We start from the raw sequence: 24,745 nt of genomic DNA, 5'->3' as shown, positions 1-24,745 counted from the left end.
TTTTTAAACAAAGCTTTCTGACATACCTTTTTATTGGAAAGAGCTCTTATTTCCTTAAGTGTTTTGCTGCCTAAGCGTGAGGAGTATCCGGCAGTGGAATTTAGTGGAACAGATGCTTATTGTGATATATGAGATGAACTTGCTTCCCTAAGCACGCATAGGCATGAAACGCATCTGGCTTCTGTACATAAAAGTCAATTACGTTCCCAAATGCGTTTCTGCGCATTACAGACTTTTAAGGGCAGAAACCCTACTATTCCCTCAAATGGGGCTTTGCTTAACTGTGAAGTTTAATTTAGAGTAGAAATCAGAAAATACTAAGTTCTAGGCTGGAGACAGAGCCTAATCCAGTGATATTGCCACTGTGTACTAAGGTGGTAAGTCCTGCAGAGGAAGCAACTTCTGTGGGGAAAAAATTTTGTGCATAAAACTAGAGAATGTTGTAAAGCAGAGTATAATCAAGTGTGTGAGCACGTGGAATACATAAGAAATAAAATCGAGTTCAGAGGAGACGAATAAGGAGAAGCTGAGGAAAAGAAACGAATGAAGGTAAGCCTGAAAAAGACTCAATGTAAATAGTGATGAGAGTGAAGGCATTTGGTAAGCTTGGGGAAATAGCATCCCGACAGGAAGGAATTTGGCATGTGTGCATACTGACGGGCATAACCTACAGAAATCAGCCCTCTTGAGGCATAGCAGCTATAGTTCCTTTTCTATTGTCCAGGTAGCCTTGAATATTCCTTTTTTATTTTAAAAAGACCATCTGCTGTGTGTAAGGAGTTAACATCAAGGACATGAGATTTTTTTTCTAGAATATGCCAAAACTTTAATCAATAATCTACAAGCTAAAACATTGAAAAATAGTTTGTGATAGAGATCTTCATAAAATGTATTATTTTGTTGCCAGAATTAGTAGTGCATTATACATAATTTTATCTTGCCCTAATTTTTTAGTGTGGTGGGTAGAATAATAGCCTTCCAAAGATGTACACATTCTAATACCCAGAACCTGTGAATAAGTTATGTTACATGGCAAGGAGGAGTTAGGGTTGCAGATGGAATTAATGGAAAGTTCTAATAATCTGACCTTAAAATGGGGAGATTATACTGATTTATCTGTGTGGGCTAATGTAAGCACAAGGGATCTCATGAGAGTCAGGCTGAAAGACCATAGAAGGAGATAGACTCTCTGAAGCAGAGGTTGGAGCGATCAGCTTTGTACATGGAGGCAGGGGTTGGCATCCAAGGAATACACTTGACCTTTAGAATGATTCTCCCCTAGAGCCTCCAGAAGAACAATAACAGCAAAAACATATAGTCCTGAGAATGATTTGGTTTTAGCCCAGTGAGACCCATTTTGGACTCTGACCACCAGAACTTTACGAAAATAAATTTGTGTTGTCATTTTAAACCACTGAGTTTGTGGTTCCAGCAGGAATACGAAACTAGAAATCACATTTTTTTTTTTTGGCTGTAGATGGTGTATTGAATTGAGTTGGACATTCAAGGAAATAAATGAAAATTAATTTTCTTAAGTCCTTCATATCAGAATAATGAGAACTGTAGAGATGAACTATTTATGAAAGATGATATATACAAACACTATGTAGGGTTAAAAAGGGGTGTCATTTGAAGACTAATAAAGTCATAGAAGTGTTGTCCAATTTTATGAGGCATAGATGTTGTATCAAAGGTTGTATTTGATAACCCATAATCTTTCTGGCACTATTACTAATAATTTTAATTTAAGAGTGCCACGATTCAGGACCATTGGACCAGTACTCCCAAAGATGGTTAGAGTTGTGAAAGCAACTTGAGTTATTTGAATTGAAGACCAGAATATTAGGCACTAGGATATGCTGTTGGTAATCCAATTTCTGTTATCCTTTCTAGTAATATATCGCCAACCATTTATGTATGGGACATTATGTTAAGTAATGCAGACATAGTCTAGTGGAAACAGATGAAAAGTGTGACAATAGTGATAGGGAAACTTTTGTGGAGGAGCAAAGTTGAAAAATTGGTGACACTTGACATTTCTCCAGAGCAACAGTATTAAAAGCAAATAACGTTATGAAAGGTTGATTTCATTCAAGATCTCTAACTAGATAATTGGTCACTAAACTAGTCATATTTTCTTAAAACTCAAAGAATGTTCCTTTTGATGAAAGTTTTCAAATATAGTGTACCTTTGGGTTTGATGTTTTTTGTGTGTTTTTTAAATCTTTTGTAAACTGCTCATAGGAAACCGGAGAACAAATCTGACATGTGTTGATCATTAAGTCTGTGTGGAGTTCATCCAGGGAATAGAGGCTTTGATAGCCAAGAAGTTAAATTCGTAAAATACTCCTGTAATATGGAAGGTATCTGGTTGAGATTATTAATACAACTTTATAACAAAAATTACTTTCCATAAAGTTTTACAATTACTTTTTATTTTCTGATTAATGCTATCAGATTCATAAATTGAAATTATTTTTCAGTAACTTAACTCCCTCTGGAAGGTTTTTTAAAAAAATTGTTCCCTAATTTCCCAAGTCTCCTTTGCTAAAACCCTCTCTAAACCACTGTTAAATGAAGTACATTCACTCTAGTGCATTATTACGAAAAAGCACATCTTCTAGGTTTGAGCCATTTCAAAGTTTTTAAGGTGTTTATAAGGAATCGTATGTTCTACAGTTTCAGGTATCTGAATAATCTGATTAAATCTTGGCAGCAAATTGAATTCAATAAAAGTAACAGTGATAAATCTCAGATCATGACTTCAAAGGTCTCCATCAAACATTTTAAAGCAATTTTTAAATTCATTAATCTGAGTCATTATACTTGGCCCTAATAGTAGAAGGCCCTTAAAATGAAGCTGAATTGAACTTGGCAGTTATTATACACTAACTTTTTATGGTCACAATTCCTGTGCCTCATTAGGAAAATGGTTATTTCCAGAATCCTAGTGCTTTGACCAGAAATGCATTTATTATTTTCTAGCACTTTTATTGAGAAATTATCCTGATTTCTCATTTGTGTAAGCTCTCGCAGGTAAGATTCTAATTTTTGAGTGTAAAGCAAACTTTAGGGCATTGGAGGCACCTGGAAGATAGGAATGAAAAGAGAGGATCACCTTCTTTCCACATTCCGTATCAAGGCCCTCTAATGAGCTTATACCTTTATGGAACTGCTTGATTTTGATATGTTTAAATAGTGAATTATACATAACTTTATTGGTTCAGGTATTTCCCCCTGCATTAGAAGGGCATCCATTTTTACTCCTCTGCGTTTCCTGAAGTTGGGAAAGAAAATAGGAGTCTTGTGGAATAGTGAAGTTTAGAAGACGTTCTGCATTATTAAATTTACTGTTTAGCAGGATAAGTCTATTAAAATCAATATAAATGTAACCTGTGGGACAAATTCATCCCCTTCAGTTTACTGCTAAAGAGAATTAATATTTGATGAAATAACTGTTGCAAGGTCATTTACACAATTAATAGCCTGCCAGGTTTCTTAACTTTAAGACTATTGCTCATCAGACTACCCCTTCCACAGAGTCATGGGTAATCACAAGCTAACACTAGCAGGTAGAACAAAATGTATGTTGCACATAGAATACAGAGCAAAACAAAGTATTGTTTTTCTCTTCCCTTTTCCAAATCCCCATGAACAAAGTGTCTTGTGGAGTTTCCCAAGTGCCAAGATGGCTACGTATAACAGAAATCAAATACTCAGACTTTCAAACTGTAGAAACTCAAAATTATAGAAAGCAAAGGGCATACTACATTGATTGACATCTTCTAATTTTTCCACTTATTGTAACTTGCCCTGAAATAAAATGCTATATATTTGTTTGCCTTGTTTGCAGTCTGTAGTTAAAAGAAGATAGTGTGATGATCTTTGCCGAAGATCTACAGCAAATTCCAATACACACACACGTGTGTGTGTGTATTTTATATATGATATATATACATATCATATGATTATACATTTGTGGTATATAAAATATGTAAATATATATACCATATATAGCATAGCTTTTTGCTAGTTTCATGTGTTTTTTTTGGTAAGTTAGCTCTGTCTAGGAAAAAACAGCAACCTATTTTTGTACAAAGCAAGTATACACTTATCCAGTAGTACAAAACCTATGCCCGCCTATGTCTCCCTAAATAGATCTCTTATTTTAACAAGTATCTGCTTTATCTTCACAAAATTTGAGTCAGTGAACTCTCATCCAGTTGCTATATCTTGGCCAGGTAATCTAGAGTTGAATCCCTTAGATAGGTGACTTCCACTTCCTTTAAAAGGCTCTGAGAGCCCCGTGTTACTTCTTGATGCCATGCCAGTGGCACAGGGATGCCTAAGCTGAGTCAGCTTCCGAAGTTGGGCTCTTTATCTTTTTTCTTATACTCAAGTCTACCTTCTTTTATAAAAGACAAGTTCCAGTTTCTCAAAATCTCCATGCTTGTAGGTTATGGAATGATTTATTTACTTTGTTTATTTTTATTTATTTATTTATTTTTGGCTGCGTTGGGTCTTTGTTGCTGCGTGTGGGTTTTCTGTAGTTGCGGTGAGCAGGGGCTACTCTTCATGCCGGTGTGCAGGCTTCTCATTGTGGTGGCTTCTCGTGTTGCAGAGCACGGGCTCTAGGCGCACGGGCTTCAGTAGTTGTGGTGCACGGGCTCTAGAGCGCAGGCTCAGTAGTTGTGCTCCGCAGCATGTGGGATCTTCCTGGACTAGGAATCGAACCCGTGTCCCCTGCATTGGCAGGCCGATTCTTAACCAGTGTGCCACCAGGGAAGTCCCTTTACTTTGAATGTAGCTTCAAAAATGATCTACAGATGGATAAGACATGTATGCACACTTGAATGTGTGTGTGTGTTTTAATGGACTAATACTGTTCATTGAATAAGAAGAAGCAAATTTGGTAGTACCAGGAGAAGTTTGGAAGAATAAAGAATTATATGGTTCGGGAGATTTTGAAGAGGATTCTGTGCCATTGGAATTTTGCTATACCTTTCTGTTAAGTCTTAATTTTATATAGTACTATTTATTAAGCTACTGAAAACTGTAAAAATGACTGTTGCTATTTGCCTTTTTAATTCTCTTAAAATGAAACTTGGTTGATGCCAAAGAAGACTTTTCTGTAGTCTCCATAAATTGAAACTTGTCTTTTTCTCATCCTCCACATACCTTTCAACCAGAAGTTATTCTTGCTCTCTATTACAACTTCCAGATTGCTATTTTATCTCCCCCTTGCAAATCATACTCTTCTTTTGAAATGCAAACACTTTGGAAATAGTAGCCATGTTCTTTTTGTATTGTTGACATCAGCAGACCTCCTGGTCACTCTTGTCATTTATGTAAGGCTTTAGATCCTCGCTTAAATCGTCTTCAGCCAGGTCATCTTGTCATTTTCAGTGACTTCAACATCCACAAGGAAGGACCATCAAAATCCTATGTTTTCTCTGTTTCTTGACATCCTTATCTCCATTGCTTGTTTTCCCTTCCACTTCAGTTACCCCTCATGGTCAAATCTGAGATTGTTAACAGTAAATGTACCACCAAGATCTTGATGGCAAATATCCCACCTTCTGGACGTCATTCCCCTCCTGGCTCATTTGCTCACGTATCATCATTTCTACAATTCTTCATCTTCCCTGACACTCACCCTAGGCCACAGCTTTTGCCATTCCCTCGCAATCCATCACTACTCCCCTGTCTTCAGTTCCCACATTTTTAATTTTAGGTGTTATGGTTCATCTTTAGCACTGTCTTGCAAAGATCCTGAGCTCAATTTCTCCACTATTAATAGGACAATTTTTTAATTCTATTCCCCCATCTAGCATTTAAATATTGATTTTTCTTTGGGCTCCATCCTAATCACTCTTCTCTCTCTACACACACCCTCCCTAAGCACTAAACACCCTTTCTATACTTAAGAGCTAGTGATTTCTAGTTGTAGAGTCTGGCCCAGACCTTTCTTCTGAGAGTCCATGCCTCGCTTGACAATAGCACATGGATAATTCAGAAGAAACATATCCTGGTAAATGTCACCACCAACCATTTGGATAATTAAGCCATGAACTTATGGGTCATTTTTGTGTCCCCCCTCTATATTCCTATGATATCCAATCCAGTGTTCATTTAAAAAATACGTTGGTTCCAAATGTATCTAGAATTTTTCCACTTATTTTTTTCTAATGTCCAGTGTAGCCAGATCCAGATCTTTTCTTACCTACTCTATTATCCTGTCCTCGTCATTATTCTACTATATTTCATACATAGAAACAAAACTGATCTCTTAAAATGTCTGTCAGTTCATGGCTCTCCCTACTTTTTCAGTGTACTTGTTATAACGCCTACATTCTTTGCCATTACCAATAAAGCCCTGTATAATCTCACATCATATCTTTTTTTTTCTTTGCGGTACGCAGGCCTCTCACTGTTGTGGCCTCTCCCGTTGCGGAGCACAGGCTCCGGATGCACAGGCTCAGCGGCCATGGCTCACGGGTCCAGCTGCTCCGTGGCATGTGGGATCTTCCTGGACCGGGGCACGAACCCGTGTCCCCTGCATCGGCAGGCGGACTCTCAACCACTGCACCACCAGGGAAGCCCTCACGTCATATCTTTTAGTCACATCTCATCAGTCTTTCTTCTTGCTTCACTTAAACCAGATTCATATTTTTCATTCCTTCCACATGTCAAGATTGTCCTCATATCAGGGCCCTTAAATATTCTGGTTTCTTTTCCTGAAAGACTATCCCACTGTATGCAAAGCTAGCTCTTATTCTCAGGTCTAAGCTTAAATATTGTTACCTGAAAGAAGTGTTTAAAGTAAATATCTGATGTTTCCCCAAAACCCTTGTTGGGTATACAGTTCTTTGTTTGATTTTTCATGTGAACACATCTTGTAATGATTTCTTCTCTATGTTTAGTTGGATTTCTGACCCTGACTTCCTCTCTAGAATTCAAGCCCTAAAAGTCCAGGGACCTTGGCTTTCTTGTTCGCTACTATAGCTCAGTAACTAGTATAATATCTGGCACATATTTGTTGAGTTGATTAACTAGATCCAGTGGAGTCCACAGTCTGTTCACTTCCTATAGTTTCCAAGGCTGAAAGGCTCCTCGCCCTATCTTAACAAAAGAGGTGTGGGTCAGGAAATCTGGGCTGGGAATGGTTCCTCTTTAAGTCCACTTGAGAGGATATCAGGACACACAGGAATGGTTTTATGCTATGTCAGTAATTCCACAGAGTTTAGGAGGATAAATCACTCTTCCTTTCTGGAAGGACTTTAGGCCCCTATGGCTCTCTTGGACTCTCAAATGTTAGGGTGATTAATGCTAAACTTGTTGTTTTAGGTCTCTTACTCATTTGAAATTATATATAGATGACTAGTCATATTTCACTGAAAAATCAATCATTAAGAGTAGAAAGACTGTAGATTTCTATGAAATCTATTTATAATTTTTTAAGTAAGTGCCATGGTATAAACTAGTTATTCCCAATTTTATAATTAAAAAGAGTCACTTGAAGGGTTTATTACATATATTACATATTCCAAGGCTTCATCTCCAGGGGTTCTGATTCAGCATGTCCACAGTGATGCTCATGCCTGTACATTTTACCAGGCATCCTGGATTATTCTGAAGCAGAATGTTTATGGACCACACTTAAGGACAGAAGTGCATGTTATATTACATTTTGAGATGTCTGTTTTTTTATAATGCCAAATGGCAAGTGATTTATCTGTTTCTCCTGAACCAATGACATAATAGAATTTTCACACTTTATAGCTTACAGGAATTTTAGAGATTTTTTTTTATTTGTCACATATCCTGGAAACAGAATATTAAAGAGGTTAATTAATTTGTCATAGATATTAAACAGGGGCAGCATCTAAGTGTCCTTTCATTGCTTGGGCTCTTTATTCTAAAGCGTGATGGCCGAGAGTAATAGTTTCAGCCTCCAAGTTTTATCCTGTTGAAAAAAATATATATAAATGTATTCATGTATTGTATCTGTATATATAATTTATATAAATTGTACTATTAGTTTGGATTACACAGAACTTTGTCACTATTACATGTCAGGTATAGTTTGGACTGAGATAGATCCTACCTATGAGAATTTACTAATGTCAAAAAGACCCCTTTTAAAAATGACTCCATGGCATTTAGACCAAGGACAGTGTTAAAGTGAGGCTCCAATATGTCTTAATCTAAGTTATTACTGAATGTAAGTCATGTGCTGGCTTCTAATGAAAATTTCCCATTGAAAAAAATCAATGTTAATTACTGGAACTTGAGATCTGTAATGGGCTCTGCTGTTTTTTTCTGGCTTAGATTGTGTTCCTATAATATGCTGAGAAGAGAAATTGATGACCTATGAGCTATGGTCACTTCCTGATCCCAGTTGATTCTTTGGTCTTTAGTTTTAAAAGGGTGACCAGATAGGTTGCATTATAATGGAGAAGTTGAGCGAAAAAAACATCAACCTGTAGGCTCACTGGCATGTCCCAACACTCCCTGAAGAAGCACTTCAATGAGGAAACCAGTTGCCAGGAGAGGGACTTGCAAGGAAACCTTTTTTTCCAGAAAAGAATTTTCTTTAAGGAAGCTGCTGTAGAACTTATCCTAGAAGGTGACTAGAGCCACTCTCTATAGATCACAATGAAATAGCAAATCTGAAGGTGTTACCTGTCTGGTTGCTGAGATACATTTGTATGTATACATACAACCTAGGCTGGTTCGTTGGGTCTGCTGGCTAGGGAGGAAGCATATATTGAAAAGATCCACATGAGAGGTGGAATGAGTGGGAGAGGGCAGAATAATTTTTAGGAGTTGGCTGCACATAAAACCCAGAGATGGTCTGTAACAGGAGTGGCTCTAATACCTAGAAGTCTTCACTTCCATTGATGGTAGGTGTTCTACAGCCTAACAGTCTTATTAACTTAAGACTGTCCTTCCTAGTGAACACCTCTAGATATGAAGCGACCCTCAGACCAGGTGGTATGACTGGGGCTCCATCTGACAGAGCAGCATTCTGGAGAGAATCTGTGGAGCCATGACACTGTCTCATAATGCTATTTGCTCCAAAATCCTTGCAGAGCCACATTCTAATTCTCTGCTCATTGAATATCACATCTATTGCCAGAAAAGCACAATGAATCCAACTATCTGTGTTTTAGGACTTATTCCAGTCTTTAAAGAGTAACAGGTACAAGTAAAGTTCATAAGATAAAGCAGCTATTTTTCACTTAGTTTTTATTTTCATATGCATGAAAAGAGTGTTCCAAAAAAGATTTAGAGAAGTCCATTGCATGCCTTTATGGTACATGATAACCTTATTTTCTGGTTCATCTAGCATACCCCTTTCTAGCTATTTTGTTTTTCTTTCATAAGGATAAAGAAATGGATTGGTTTTACCTTATGAGAGTCCAGTTAATTAATATAAAATTTCATAGAAAGTCATGATTTTCATATTTATAGAAGGGCAGGAATAGCATATAGATAATACATTGTAGAAACTTGGCATTTAAGAACTATTGGTTTTCCATAAACATCAAATTGGAAAGGAAGGTTACATTTTCTTCTGATTACAATAACAATTTGAAAGCCATCTGTTCTTTAAAATTTTACTAAAATGTATAATGGAACTGGTGTTTTATATGCCAATCCTTCTTGAAGAGTATTTTAAGATTTTTCATATACTGCCTCAATTCTATGTAGAATAAGAACAGAATGCCATTTAAAATGAGTATGGTATACAGGAGTTAAGGAAACAGTAAATTAAAATAAATTGCAAAAGTAGTACATTTAAGGGTGAGTTAAATGTGAATTTTGACATTATTGCTACCAGATAAAAATGGTTACATGTTGATTAGAAGGGAACAAAGATCTATCAGTTAGTGGTTAAAAGAGTGTGTGTGTGTGTGTGTGTGTGTGCGCGCGTGCGTGTGCGCGCGCACACACACACACACACACACACACACACACACACATTACAGATGCATACCACTAAAGTTGGTCTTTGATAATAACCTCCTACCCTGCCCCTTGCTCCCTAAACAAATAATCAGGCATCACTATAGCTCTTCTGTAATATTATTCATCTTATTCTTCAATGTAAAATTATTAGTAATGCTGAGGTGTGTTGGGAAGATGTTGAGATTTTCTCTGGACACCCCATGTTACTCTGGAAAGGGCTGATGCTTTTTTTTTTTTTTTAACTGTGATTGCTCAATTGTCTTATGTTTTAATGATTTTCAATTTGAAGATGTTTATTTGGGATAAGTACACAAGGTTCTCTATGTAAGCTATCTCCTTTTCCTCTTCTCAGCATCCTTTTCAGAGTGATTACTGGACTGTAGCTGGGAGATCTAGGACTAAATTCCTGCACAGTGGTTGCTAGTTCAGAGCATAGGCTCTGAGGTCATCCTGTTTTGGCTGAAGTCACAATAGTACATACTAATTACATGACTTGGGAGTTGTGTGGCTTTTCTCTAAGTCTCTGCTTTCTCAGCTCTGAAATGGTGATTGTGATATTATCTCATAGCATTTCTGTGAGAATGAAATGGAACTAGGAATGTAAGGCAATCAGTATATTAAAATAACCTGGGAAAATGTAAATTTTCAAGAAATATTTCTTAGTACTAAGACTCTCATCGCCATCATCATTCTCTTGTTACACGTGAATTTGGAAATGTCATTCCAACCTTCTTGGCCTCTTATTTCAAATGAGGAGGATGGATTAGTTGGCTCTAAATTTCCCTTTAGCTTTGACACTATGAGTCTGAAATAAATAATTCAAAGTGAGTAATTAAATCCTCTTTTCTTAATGTAGAAGAAAGGGAGAAGAAAAAGTTCTGATGCCTGGAGTCCTTTCCAAATTTACTAGAATTAGGATTATGTAGCATTTTGAATATGGAGTTTATTCAGGAAATCATTAAATTCACTTTCCTTAGCTCCATATTTTGTTAATGTGGAAACACTGGAACTTAGGGGTAATCTTCTCTGAAGATTCCTCTTAATGACTTTATAAATTTTAATCTTGAAATTTCTTAATTTTGGAAGGTGTTTATCATTCTTATGGCTTATTATGTTGTATATGTAAACAAGTATTATGTTTATATGTATGTTTTTATACATAATTTAATATAAAATTATATTTTTATATATTTATATGTTTACATATAAAAGATATATTATTGAACCTACCATTTTGCAACTTGCTATTTTTGTTTAAATTTTTATTTTTGACATTGCTCCATTTTGGTAAAAGTGACTTAAGTCTATTCATCTTAGGTACTATATATATCATTCAACTGTATGAACAAATAATATCCCTTTGGGCATTTAAGCATTTTCATGTTTTAGTATTAAAAACAGCATCAAAATGCATATTCAAGTATATTTTATGTGTATGACTTCCTATATATATGGTTTGTATATCCGGGATTAGAATTGCAAGGGTTTTCTGTAATTAATTGTACTCTCAGTTTTAAGTACACAAGATTAGTTTTGTGTACATGATGAATCTCTATGCTGTTAAAGTTACTGATTAACTAGAATATCATTTTACTCAAAACTACAGAGATATGAGATACTTATGCTAAGTTTACACAAATGTGTTGAAAAGTCATATTTGTGTATGTTTGTAGAGAAGATATGGTGTTTTTAATACATCAATTTACTTAAATAGCGACTTATATAGAGTGTCCATGTACAGTGTTTTGCTTGACTGTACTCCAGTGGGTATTTTGGAAGTCCTTTTTAAGCGTTCATAGATTTAATAGTCGATTTTGCAAACTGATATTGAAAAATATTCAAATGAACGTTGAGAATACGAGATTTAAGATGAATGAGCTTTCATATTAATCATCATAGTGAGAATACCAAAGAGAAGCATGATTTTCAAATGTATCCCCTTGTAAGCAGGGTGATTTGTAAACACACAATGCCTATTAGATATGGGATTTGAGTGATAATACATTTCTTTTAGGTTGTAATTTATTATACTTTTCATGCCCACTCCTCTCAATATGCAGAATTTAAAATGCAATGGCCAGAAGACAAGGAGATGTCACTAGAAGAATGTGGACATGGACTCCAGGACTGCTAATGATGACTGTGATCCTTTGGAGTCAGCAGGGGAATGGACAAGGTCAAGGTAGGTGCAAGCATGTTTTAATATTTTGAGAGCTGGATATGAGATTTGAGATTACGTGGACCTTTGGTTTGATGTTTTAAGTGATTTGTTGTAATCTTTCCCCAAGTTCTTTGTTAAAGTGGACTGTAATGCTTACGAAAGCAGTTAAATTGAGCTAGAATTTGGTGTGTTGGTGTGTCAGATTTGAAGCCATTGCTTCAAGATTGGCTTTACTCTGTTGTAGTAGATGCTATATACATGGATATATTTGTGTGTGTGTTTATATGATTTTACAAACACCTATTAAAGTTATTATATTTTTGAAGTGAAGCTTTTGGATCTCTTTAGTGACTTTTATGTTTTAATTTTTTAAACTTCAAGAACATATTCATTAAAGGGTGTGATGTTCTTCAGAAATTAAGTGGAAAATTTGACGTTCCTCATTGCTTTGCCAAGTGTATTTGGAGGAAATTAATGATAGAGTGGAGCTGCAGGAGTGTTGTGTCCTGAGGTGGAGTTGAAAAGGATCATAGATTTTGTAATAAGGTTTTTCAGTATACTGATTTGATCAGTGGCTCTATGGAGTGGTGTATGCCAAAGCTAGTGTCTAGAAAATGTGTTTTGTGATAAGTATTATTTTTGGAGGTGTGTTGCCTACTCAGATGCACATAGCAATTTAATGTTGTATATGATAAAAGGAAGTCCTGACGCCATGAATTTTGTTTTGTCTTAGAGGAGAATCCATTTTGACATTGTTTCTGCATTTGTTAAGCCTTGAAATCTGTGAGCAGGAAAGGTATGAGGGCTTTGCTCTAGATAAGACTGAAAATGTTGTATAGTGGTGTTGACCTTTTGTTAGTCCTGTGGTTTCCAAAATATCCATTAAATATTGTACATATTTAAGTAAGTTTATTAACTCTTTTGAAAAGATTGTTCAAAAAGAACATTGTTTCTTTATAATATATAATTTTGTTCATTAATTTTTGAAATAAAATAGGAAGATGTTTTTCAAAAATAAAAATGCATGTGTGTCTTGTATATGAATAGGTATGTATACATATATGCAGATAATCAATTTTAATAATGAAATAAACTTTGGTTTTTAGTTTTTCTTTCAAGCCATTAAGAATTTATGATAACAACTAGTTGAATTCTCATTTTGCTTTTCTCTTTTGTTAAAAATAATGTAAGAAAATCATATTTAACACACATATTTTTTCATCAAAGGTCTAAAACAAGAATCTGTAGGCAGCATTTCTGTTGGCTAGGAGAGTTGTTTATTCCTCCGGCAATGTGTCGGATCACTAAAATGCAGCAGGACAACTGTTTCTCTGCAATAGTGATCCAACAGTATGTTTAGTATTACAGGAGATTGGCAAAACCCTTTCTGTGGCCGTCATTTCCAGGGATTATGGTTTATTCTCATTGGTTAAGAGCTTATTGGATATTTCAGATATTTGAAGAAGAATAAGTATTGTCTCTCTTATTTGCCCATGCTCTTTATTCTTTCTTCAATATTGATTGCTTGGATATTCTTTCCTTTGATAGTGACCATCATTTGTAAAAAGCATGCCCTGAAATCGATATCATGCTAAGCTATAGTGAAGCTTCTAATGGTAAATGCAAGTTAATTAATTTAATTTCTTTTTAAAAGTATAAATTAAAATAGGCAATGATTCAAAGGACAAAACAACTTAATAGAAAAGATAATGGAATGCTTTAGTACTATGTTAAGGGAATTTTGCTTCCTTTACAATAGCTAGATTGAATGAAGCAGATTTCTCAGGCATGGTAAGCAAATCTTATAATTTCAAGTACAACCCAAGGTACATATTACCATTTAGATCAATAAGCCTCATTAAATATTAATTTTTCCTCACTTTGGGACATATAATTAAGCAGGATTTTAAAATAAAAGTTTCAAAATTAAAACTTTATATTACTGGATATGTTTGTAAATAAAAATCTCATAGTACTTTACTATTGGTAAGAAAATAATACATTAAAAATCTGTAAAGTTTTTTCTCTATTAAGTTTACAACTTTGTCTTGAACTTTAATTATTAGGACCTCCAAAGTCCAGAGTTGTGGTTACATATTAATGAGTATGATTTTTGTAGCAAACATGCATGCAAAATTAATAAAGTTATTTTCATGTAAATTTAAATTTCTTAGGAATGATAAGCAAAGCTAAATTGTATTTTTTATACAAGTGCTCCATATTTATCAGTAGATTATATTCTAATTATTTGTAAGTCATTGGGAAATCTGGATGTTCTTTCCCATAAAAACCATGTTAGAAATGGTAATTAAGTTTGAGGACAGAAGACAAAAATCCACTTATTCTAGAATGTATATGAAGCGTCATACTCAGTATTAATTCAACTGTGTGCAGCCATCACTTATAACGAATATTATAGGAAATTCAGTCTGAATTCTAAATAAGACGGTTGGCCAATAATCCCCCTGGGGGCATCAAGGTCAAATAAGAAGAAAAGAGTGGAAAGAGTAGGTGGAATCAGGTAGATGTCCCTTGTCAGTTTTTTATATCAAGAAAAGCATCCACTTGAGGACATCTGTTTTCCTGACATTTGACTTATGGAATAGTAGATGCTTATCCTTAGACTAGCATTCCGTGACTTGGACTCTGCCCATTCCTATGCTGCTTAAGTGGTTAGTACATTAGAAACTACATAAAAAGTGAAAATTAAGTCAATCCTCAAGATAAGTAGAATATACATCATTTTTTAATAGAAAATATGTCTACTGTGCAAATAAAACAAGTAACATAAACGTTCAGATTTATTTTTGTCTTTAAAGGAACTGTTATAATTGTACACATATATGTTTCCAAACACTGAATTAGGCATTGACTTTGGGGATAATCTAAAAAAAACTGAACTAATATCCAATATGTATAGGTGTAATTTATAACACAACAGGTAAAATCATGGGACTTTTGACTGGGAAGAGGGCTATAAAGGCAGCAGAGAATCCAGTAGATTTACAGGATTTTCGGAAGTGCAGGTAACAGTTATTGTATTCAGAACTGAGAAATTTTTTCCAAACTCAGAAATCACATTTCTTTCTTTCCCCAACAATATGCTTAAGTACTAATGAGATGTGTATAAAGGTAAAAGTGTAATTTATGTAATTTGTTTAAACAGTCACTGAGATGCGTGTGAATTTAAAGGCAATGTGAGGCAGTTTGGGATTAATATGAATACTTGTTAAAAATAAAGAAATTGATTTGACTTTAACAAACAAACCATTCAGAAATATTGCTTGGTAATTCATAAAAATATATTTCTCTCTTAATGGCGTCGATAAAGGAGCTCTATTCTGGTACGTAATAAAGGTATGCTATTTTTCTGGTACATGTTAAGAATAATAAAAAGAAGAATGAATATGTCAGTCTGTTTCTAAAAACAAGTTTGTCAGAGTTTTTGAATTAGCACTACTTTCCTGATTTTTGTAGCTAATATAGTGTTTAAACATAGCGATAATTTCTAATATATTATCATGAGTGCCCACAGAATTTTAATCAGTTTGGTTTCTATGAAAATTTACATGTTGAAATTCCAATTGGCCACCCTGAAGCTAGATGTAAGAGTTTGAAATTTTGAGGAAGCAAATGGAGATCACTCATATAACAAAATTCACTTTTGAAGACAAATCAATTTATTTTATCTTCCATTTTCATGACCAGATTTTGTGTAATATATTGAGCATTCAAAAAATAAAATCTGATAATATTTAACAATTATAATCTTTAGTTTCATGATCTTCATCATGAAATATTTTACTTAAGAGGCAAAAATTTTGGAAAAGTAAATTATTTGGCTGTCCTGTTTTTCAAGTTGTTAAACTATATTATCTTTGAATCATTATATTTACTTACACAAAGCTAATCACTTGTGTTTTGCATTCATCACACATCCATTTTTTTTCTTTAGAGAGATCAGAGACAAGCTTTGCTAGGATGGATGGATGGATGGAGAGATAAAGAGTCCTCTCTCTATATCTTTCTCTCTTTCCCTTGAAATCTTTTCCCAGTATGTGCCAAAGGTATTTTTATTGTTTCTCTCATTTTCTTTCATTCAATAAACTTAAGTGATTATGTAATTTTGTCAGTAAATGAAGATAGTATCCAACTTTGAGTTGAAGGTTTACAGTTATAGCTTTTCAATTAGAATATCTCAGAGAATGTGATCTATGAATTTTAATATATTAGAATCACGACTGGTAAGGAATAATGACCTTGAAGGACCCTAATGCCACCTAGAGTTTATGTCTTTCAAGTTAACTTGGGTAAAATATTTTCATCTTGTAACTGAATATTGTTTTAAGAGAAGTAAGCTCAGACATTTGGCAGTGAATATTAAAAGATAATTATTTGTATGTCTCAGGAGACCTGACCTTAAAATATCATCGAGCTAAATAGTGGTGAAATTGAACTTTCTGTATAATAGAAGTCCACCATTGTTTACCAAATGTAAAGAATTTTCCATTGTTCTAGATAACGAGTGTGTGTGTGTGTGTGTGTGTGTGTGTGTGTGTGTGTGTGTACACGTACAAAAATATGTATGGCAGAATTTAGTCTATGGCAGAATTATGTTACTTATATCCACTTTTGGTTTTGGTTTAAACTGCTTAAAATATAAATGCAAATTGTCCCAAACCTGAAAACCCCCATAGATGCCCACCTCAACAACATTTAAAATTCTTCCAACAATTCCTAACAGCCTTTTCCTACAAAAAAAGCCAGCCATTTATAGCGACTGGATGCAGTACACCGTTTCCATAACTTGAAATGTTCATATTATATTGTAAATAGGGAAAGTAGTGATTTAAGAATGCAAGTGGATTTACCTTAAAGACAATATTTTTGAAGAACTTTTCCTCAAAATTTGGATTTTTGAGAAAACTATCTGTGCATTTCAGGTTCTTCGCAGACACCTGAAGGTTATATTCCTAAAATAAGTCTCAACGTACGTCCCCTCATGCAGTCTGCATGGGAGCCCGTGTAGTGTAAGGGAGGTGATACCATAAATGTCTAATTATAAAGAATTGCTTTGGAGTGCTCGCTTATATATATATGCATATTTTTTTCTGCAGAAAGGAATTCCTTTTCACAATTTAGATTAGATGCTTTTAATGAAATTATGACATAGTACTTTTTTCAGTGTTTTCAACTGTCTTTTTGATCATCAAAGCCATTGCCAGGGGGAGAAAAAAGGCCAGGTGTGAAATATTCCATTTTTATGGGGGAAGAACATGGCAATTGATACCTCTTTTTACTGAAATTATATAACATTATCCAATATTTAGATAACATTTGTTCACAATATTTTAAAACATATTTTTACTGTGCAACATAATGAAGTATGTTTGTTTTTCTTTTTAACATCTTTATTGGAGTATAATTGCTTTACAATGGTGTGTTAGTTTCTGCTTTATAACAAAGTGAATCAGTTATACATACACATATGTTCCCATATCTCTTCCCTCTTGCGTCTCCCTCCCTCCCACCCTCCCTATCCCACCCCTCTAGGTGGTCACAAAGCACCGAGCTGATCTCCCTGTGCTATGCGGCTGCTTCCCACTAGCTATCTACCTTACGTTTGGTAGTGTATATATGTCCATGCCTCTCTCTCGCTTTGTCACAGCTTACCCTACCCCCTCCCCGTATCCTCAAGTCCATTCTCTGGTAGGTCTAAAGTATGTTTTAATTCCCATTTATTTTATTCTTTAAGGTAAATCTCATTTTACGAAGGTTCTTATACCCTCTAAAAATTAAATTTATTTAGGAAAAAATTATTTTAAACACTGTTCCAAGTGCCCTTAGCATTTGTTATTGGGGAGCTTTAATGTTCTGTGTTTACACATTTAAAGACAGTGGGCACTTGGTTTAGAATTAAAATTTCATTTGAAGTTTTTTGCTGTATTTGAAATTTGTTATGGAATTTGACTTGAAGAATAGATAAGTTTATAAGACATTATCTTCTATGTGATATGCTAGCCTTATCTTTCTCCCCAGCCACACATATGGAGAGAAAAAAGAAGTTAAACTGGGAGTAAAGAGACCATAAATAGCTAAAGAGATAGAGGAATAGAAGAAAGTGGTAAATACAGGAAAAAAGGGAGAAGTGACAGGAGCAGGTGTGAGAAACACATAAGTTAGAAATATGTAATTCTAACATATGCTAATAATAGTAAAACATGATGTAAATTCTGAAATTTATCTGCATATGAAGTTTTTAGTAGGATTTTTGCCACCAAAATATAGAAATAAATTGGAAGAAGGCTGAGGAAGGCGGTGGCTCCTTCCCCAGGCAGGCGCTTACCCTACTCCACCTGACTTTGTAGTCAGCCTCGTAGCCAACTCGTGGTATGAAGTGTTAAACTGTGCTTTAAAAGCAACTGAAGTTCTTTGTGTAATAATTAAGGACAAACAAACTAGACTCCTCAGACATTGGAGTCAAGAGATTCAAAATAGCCTGTGTGTGAGACTGGGCATCTTGGTCTTTGGCAGAAAATACTGCTTATTCTTAATTCTTTTTGTTTCTTTCTACCGCTTCAACCTATAATGTCATACCTACCTCAGCGTAAAGACATACTTGGGAATCACTTCTCTGTCACTTATTAGGTGTCCTTTAAAAAGCTCATGAATTACACATGAATTTCAGTGTTGCCAACTTAGGTTTCAAGAGACTTTAAAAAAATTAATCTGGCACCTTTCCATTATGAAGGCTGTACACAGTGTTCACAAGCTGGGTATTTTCTTTAAGGGATATGTGCCTCATCCACCAGCGACTTTGCTTCCCAAAATCATCATGTATCTTGTCTAGAAGATTTTCCGAAAATTTAGAAACACAGGTTTATATTTGGTCATGTCATAGTGTGATCTGTTTTTCAACTTAGCTTTATCAAGTATAAGCTGTGTTTGGTTTATATAGTTAATTGTATATAACATAATGGGATGCAATATATCTTACGTTTTTTCTTTCATGCGATGATTTTTTTTAACTTACTTTTCCTGCAGTAACTTCTCATGCTCATTTGTAAGATCTTGCTTTCTCTCTTTTTTCCATCTATCTTCCTTTTCTCCCTTAACTCAGATATCACCTATTCTGTCTCTGCCCAGATTCTACATTATTATTATTTTCTTTTTTATTATTTTCAAAAAATTTTTTTTTACATTATTATTTTGATGTTGCTTCTGGCAGTTTACAAAGCTCCCCATATACAATATTTCTCAGTATGCCTTATAATTGTTCATTTGTGTCTTTTCCTTATTTATGTATAAGCTCCTTGATGTCTCAGAGTACATATTCATTGACTCAACAAAACTTTATATTTACTTTGAGCAGTTTAGAAAATTGACAAAAAACCCTGCCATCATGGAACTTGCATTCTAATGTGGGGATACAGATGACAGACAATGAGCAATGTAAATATGTAAAGTATAGCAAGTTAGATGGTGAAAAATAATTATGTGATGGGGATCAGATAATTCTAAGAGGGTAATTTTTAATTGGATAGTTAGGAGTGACCTTATAGAGAAAATAGCAATTGAGAGTCCAAGGCAGTGAGAACCTGAGGCACACAGAGATTCCGGGCAAGAGTATTCCTTGCAAGAGTACAACAAATGTATAAATCTTGAGTAGGATCATGCCTGGTGTTATGTAAGAACAGAAAAAAAAAAAAAAAAAAAAAAAAAAAAAACCCAAAAAACTATGTGGCTAGAGCAAAACACAAAGGGTGGGGAGTAAGAGAAGAGGTAATAAATAACGCAGTGAGGAAGGGATGGAGACTGTTGAGAGTCTTACTTGCAGTTGTAATGAATTTGGGTTTTGTTTGGAGTGAAGTGGGAAGCTATTAAAGGATGTTGAGATCTCTTTTGGTAATTCACTTTGAGTTTTCAGATTATACAGTGGTCACTGCTTAGGAGTCAGTAATATCACTTTATTGCTCTCGCAGTCAACTACAAACTACTGTATTAACATAATGTTAAATTTTATTTTAAACTGATTAAAATGAGCTTTTATTTTCTCTTTTCCATTACTGAATATCTCTTTTTACATTAGTTTGAAAGCTTTCTAGAATAGTGAGCCAATGCAAATTTAGCATGATGTATAACTAATTCTTCATCAGATTTAGGTATTTGGTTGGATATGCTAATTAGAAAGGGCATTTGTTCTGTTGGAAAATGTTGATGAAACTTCTTTTGAATTACTATCACGTCAGTCAATACCATATTAAGTTGTAGACTGTTGCAATGAGTTAATAACCATAAGTACACATCTTTCATCTCTATGGTCAAGGCTGCTTGAACATGGGATGATTTACTGGCTTCAAATCTGGGAACCAGGAATAACCAGCAGTGTTTTTGCTTGTTTGTTTCCTGGTGGAATGGCCCTTCCATGGGAAGGTGTCTCCTTATACCAAGCAAACATTTACTCTATTTTGTCTTACCTTATGCCTTTTTTTTTTTTTTTCTCCAAAACAGAGGTTTTTGAGGAAATTATTCTCTCATTATAGAAAGGAGAAATTCTGAGGACATGAAATGATATGCATTTCAAAATTAAGTAGAAAGCCAGAGGAGAGATGAGGGAGACAAATACAGAGAGGGAGAAAGAAAAAAAGTATAGTAAAAAGTCAAAAGGATTAGCATATACATTGTAGTCAGCAAGGCAATTAAAGAATAGTTATAGAGTGCTTACTCTATGCCAGGCACTGGGGTTGTAGCAATGAGGTAGGTAGAGGCTCAAGTGGTTAGTAGGGAGAGAAGGAGGAAGAAGACACACAAATACATAACCAAGTTGATGCTGTGAAGAGTACTGCTGTGAAGAAGATTAGATGTGATAATGTGGATGAGTATAACTGGCAAGTACAGAGGCACTGATGTAGCTATAGGGAGGTCAAAGAATTCTCTGAAGAGGTGATATTTCAGTTGAGATTGGAATGAAGAGAAAGAGGCAGGTCCTTCGAAGATACAGGGTGTTCTGAGCAAAAGGAATAACAAACATAAATTTCTGAAATAAAAATAAACTTGGTTAAAACACCAAAACCAAAGAAATTAAATAAATGAGGAAGATGGAAACGCTGCTTTTGAATGTTAAGAAGAGATTACATATTTTTGACTGTGACTTCTAAACTGCTTTATCAGTTAAATAATTCACTTATGTTTATGATCTGGGCCATTATTCCTACTGAAGTTAAAAGCTAATGGAAATGTGTGTCTGTCAAGTATTCCCACTTCAAAAGGAGAGTTTCTTGGTGCTTTGATGTGAGCAACACCTCATCTGTCTTCTTACACCGTACAGTTCATTCCTATCTAGGCTTTCTGATGGTCTTTAATATGCCTCCTTTCTCTAAAGCCTCAGGCAGATTCACTCCACACTTACTGCTCTTTGGATCAAGTGTGATTATAGATCTTAGACTTTCAAAGTGTTGTGTTTAAAAAAAATATCTATTAAGACTATTTATATTCTTACCAGAGTTTTGTGATAAGTAATTCATACAAGAACCATCGTGGTTTTGGTTTTTGTTTTAATCTTTTGTGTGACTTTACAAGACCTGGAAAACACTGAGGTGTGAATGAACCAGATCATGTAATGAAATACTTTGTTCAGGGAAATAAAATCCTAATTTTATCAAAAACAAATATGCTTGGTATTTTCTTAATAAGAAGGCCAGTTTGGCTGGAATGAGGAAGGGCACCGGAGAGACATGAGGATAGGAGCTCTCAAGGGACCAGAAAAATTAGGATTTTGTAGGCAATGTTTAGATGCAAAACAAATCCATTGAAAGGTTTAAGATAGAGATGTGATATGATTAGATTTACTTTTACACAGTTCCTTCTGTCTACAGTATGGAGGATGTACTACTGGGGAGAAGTAAAATAGTGGTTGAAGAGGGACCATTTAGCTGACCATTGCACCTGTCCAGGTGAAGGATGACCGTGGTTGGAATTAAGATTGTAGCGCTCAACTTGGGCAAAGTTTGTTGAGATTGGAAATTGTTTTGAAGGTAGAGCTGGTAGGATTTACTGATTAAGAATTATAGGAGGCGTTTGGATTTAGGGACATGGGGTGTTATGGTGTCTTATTGGGATGGGGAAAGTTTGATGACATGGGGCACATTCCAAGTGGCAGAGGTGTAGGTCAGTACATGGGTGTGATTGATTTTACTCTTCTCTCCTGATGCCTGATAGAATTCAAGTGGAAATATCAAGTTGGCATCAAGAAGATGACCTGGCTAGAGATGTAGGTTTGAAAATCGTAGGCCTATAGATAACGCTTAAAGTCATGTGTCTAGGTCAGGCATTGGTGAGCTGTTATAGCCCATGAGCCAAATCTGTTCTGCTGCCTGATTTTATGTGACTCATGAACTATAAATATTTTTTGACATTTTAAAGTGTAAAATATAAAATATACAAAAGACTATCTGTCTTTCAACACAGACAATTGCACAAATTTGCCTCCTGGCCCACAAAACTCACAATATTTACTCTCTGGCTCTTTACCAAAAATTTTCCTGACCCTAGGTTTAGAAGAAACTGTAAGAAGAGAGTACTGACAAAGAAGAGGGCAGCATAATTATGGAAATTAAAATTATGTCAACTATAGTGTGCCAGGTGGAGAATTTAAGCCTGGGTATAATAGACATTAAGAGTTTAAAACAACAGTTTAATTATCAGCATGATCAGTGAAAACTTTGGGGGTAAAAAGAAAATATCATCATCAGACTATTCTTTCTGTCATACAAGGAGCCTAGGAAGGAAGTGAGCTGCGTGTGAGGAACTGAGAGAAGGCTAATGTAGTTTGAACAAAGAGAGCAAATGGGAGGATGACATCAAATACTTCAGGCTTTTTAAAGTGACCTTTAGAGAAAGAGGAAGTCACTAAAACAATCTGAAGGGGGAAGAACAAATCATATCTGGTAGGAGATGGTCACTCTGACTATATGTGCAGCCAAAATGGATGAGGAATTAAAATTGCCCATTGGTATTAGTGAAGACCCCAGGTAACCTTAAGGGGAGGTTTGATACAAAATCCATATGGCATAGTCTTAAGAGTGAATGGTTGAGAGGGTGGGAGGGAGGCTCAAGAGGGAAGGGGGTATGGGGATATATGTATATGTATAGCTGATTCACTTTGTTATATAGCAGAAATTAACACAACACTGTAAAGCAATTATATTCCAATAAAGATGTAAAAAAAAAAGAGTGAATGGGATAAGGACCTAGCTATTAGGTTTAGTGAAATTTTATCAGTCTTCTCACTGTGTTAGGATATATAGGTGGTCAAAATAAGGAACTCCCAGGTTGTTTTTTAAACTCAGATTTGTGACCCTAACCCCTGGAGATTGTGGTATAATAAGTATAGAGTAGGGCTAGAATATTTTTTTTTCTAAACTGCTCTAGTGAAGAGAATGTCAGTCATGACTCTAATAATACTGAAATACTTTCTGACACTATATTTCTAATACTTTCATTATTTTTCCACATGAGGAAGTTTTGCCATAGCCCCATGCAAATGCATAAATTTAGCGCAGCGCAAATATGTTTCCGTGGTCCTCTCATGGAGTACATCTCTCCCTGCTCGGGCCTTCCCTGTATTGCCCTCTAAGATGAGATCCTAGTCTCATAACAGAGCCATCACATTATATGGTAATTACCACATCACACTCACTTGAGGATGGCCTCTCCATGAGTCCTGAAATTTTGTACTGTTCCTCTGAGATGTAATAATATTTATATTCAAATAATTAAACAAATTCTTCTACTTTGAATGTACCATATCTTCTAATCTGAATATCCCTTTTTTCATTATACTGCTTAGCTACTGAGTTATATTATGGAAACAAATTTTAGCTGTCTACAAATACTTCCAAATCTAACCCTTACAGGGAAGATTAATGTCTAGTCAACATGTGTAAGGATATTTCTTTCCATACAGTATTATAGCCTTTGTTGTTGTTTTTAAAATGACTAATGTTTATTTTGGAATAATGCACCATGAAGATTGGAATGATAGATGTGTAACTCTTATACAAAGATATTTTTATATTTTTGTATCTAAAATACCACTTACCAAAAGAAAAAGCCAAGTGTTTTGTTTTTGTTTCCATTTGACTATTGAATCAATTTCAGGTCATATTCTCAGTATGAGCATATTTACTTATTTTTGCTGAAATAATTACACACTATCTTTGGATGCTTTTTCTCTTAACATGTCTTTGTGTCACTCACCATCTCTGCCCCATCCCATACCCATTCATTGATTATCTTTCCTTGGTAGGCTTTTACTTTGAGGATTCTTCCATTTTGGAAATTTTGCTACTTTCTAATAATTATTCCCTTTCTTGCAAATAAATAAAATGGGAAAGAACATTTATGGATGAATTTATCTCAGAAGCATTCCGCATGTGCCTTTTACCCATAGCTCCTCAGAGGTCTCTTTAGAGGATACTGATTTAACATGTCACCTAATGTAAAGCTTCAAGAACATGATGTCTACTGACTCTTGCTTTGACATAGTTTGAAATGTTCACTCAGCATGGAGTAGTGGAAAGTTTGAGGTATTTTTTTTTTCCCTTCAGT

The 24,745-nt window shown here is 35.0% G+C and overlaps 1 protein-coding gene across 1 annotated transcript in view; it reads left to right on the top strand.

Annotated features, from left to right (window-relative positions):
• ROBO2 (roundabout guidance receptor 2) overlaps positions 1-24,745 on the top strand; it is a 1,654,780-nt gene that overhangs the window by 11,687 nt on the left and 1,618,348 nt on the right. Inside the window, exon 2 of the mRNA XM_067739210.1 lies at positions 12,036-12,157. Coding sequence (XP_067595311.1) covers positions 12,049-12,157 — 109 coding nt within the window. The 5' untranslated portion in view covers positions 12,036-12,048. The remainder of the gene's footprint in view (positions 1-12,035; positions 12,158-24,745) is intronic.

The sequence above is a fragment of the Pseudorca crassidens genome, chromosome 5 (genome assembly GCF_039906515.1).
Source record: "Pseudorca crassidens isolate mPseCra1 chromosome 5, mPseCra1.hap1, whole genome shotgun sequence".
In the NCBI taxonomy this organism is placed as follows: Eukaryota; Metazoa; Chordata; class Mammalia; order Artiodactyla; family Delphinidae; genus Pseudorca; species Pseudorca crassidens.
The sequence above is the reverse complement of the archived record's forward strand: the minus strand, read 5'-3'. Positions and strand labels throughout refer to the sequence as shown.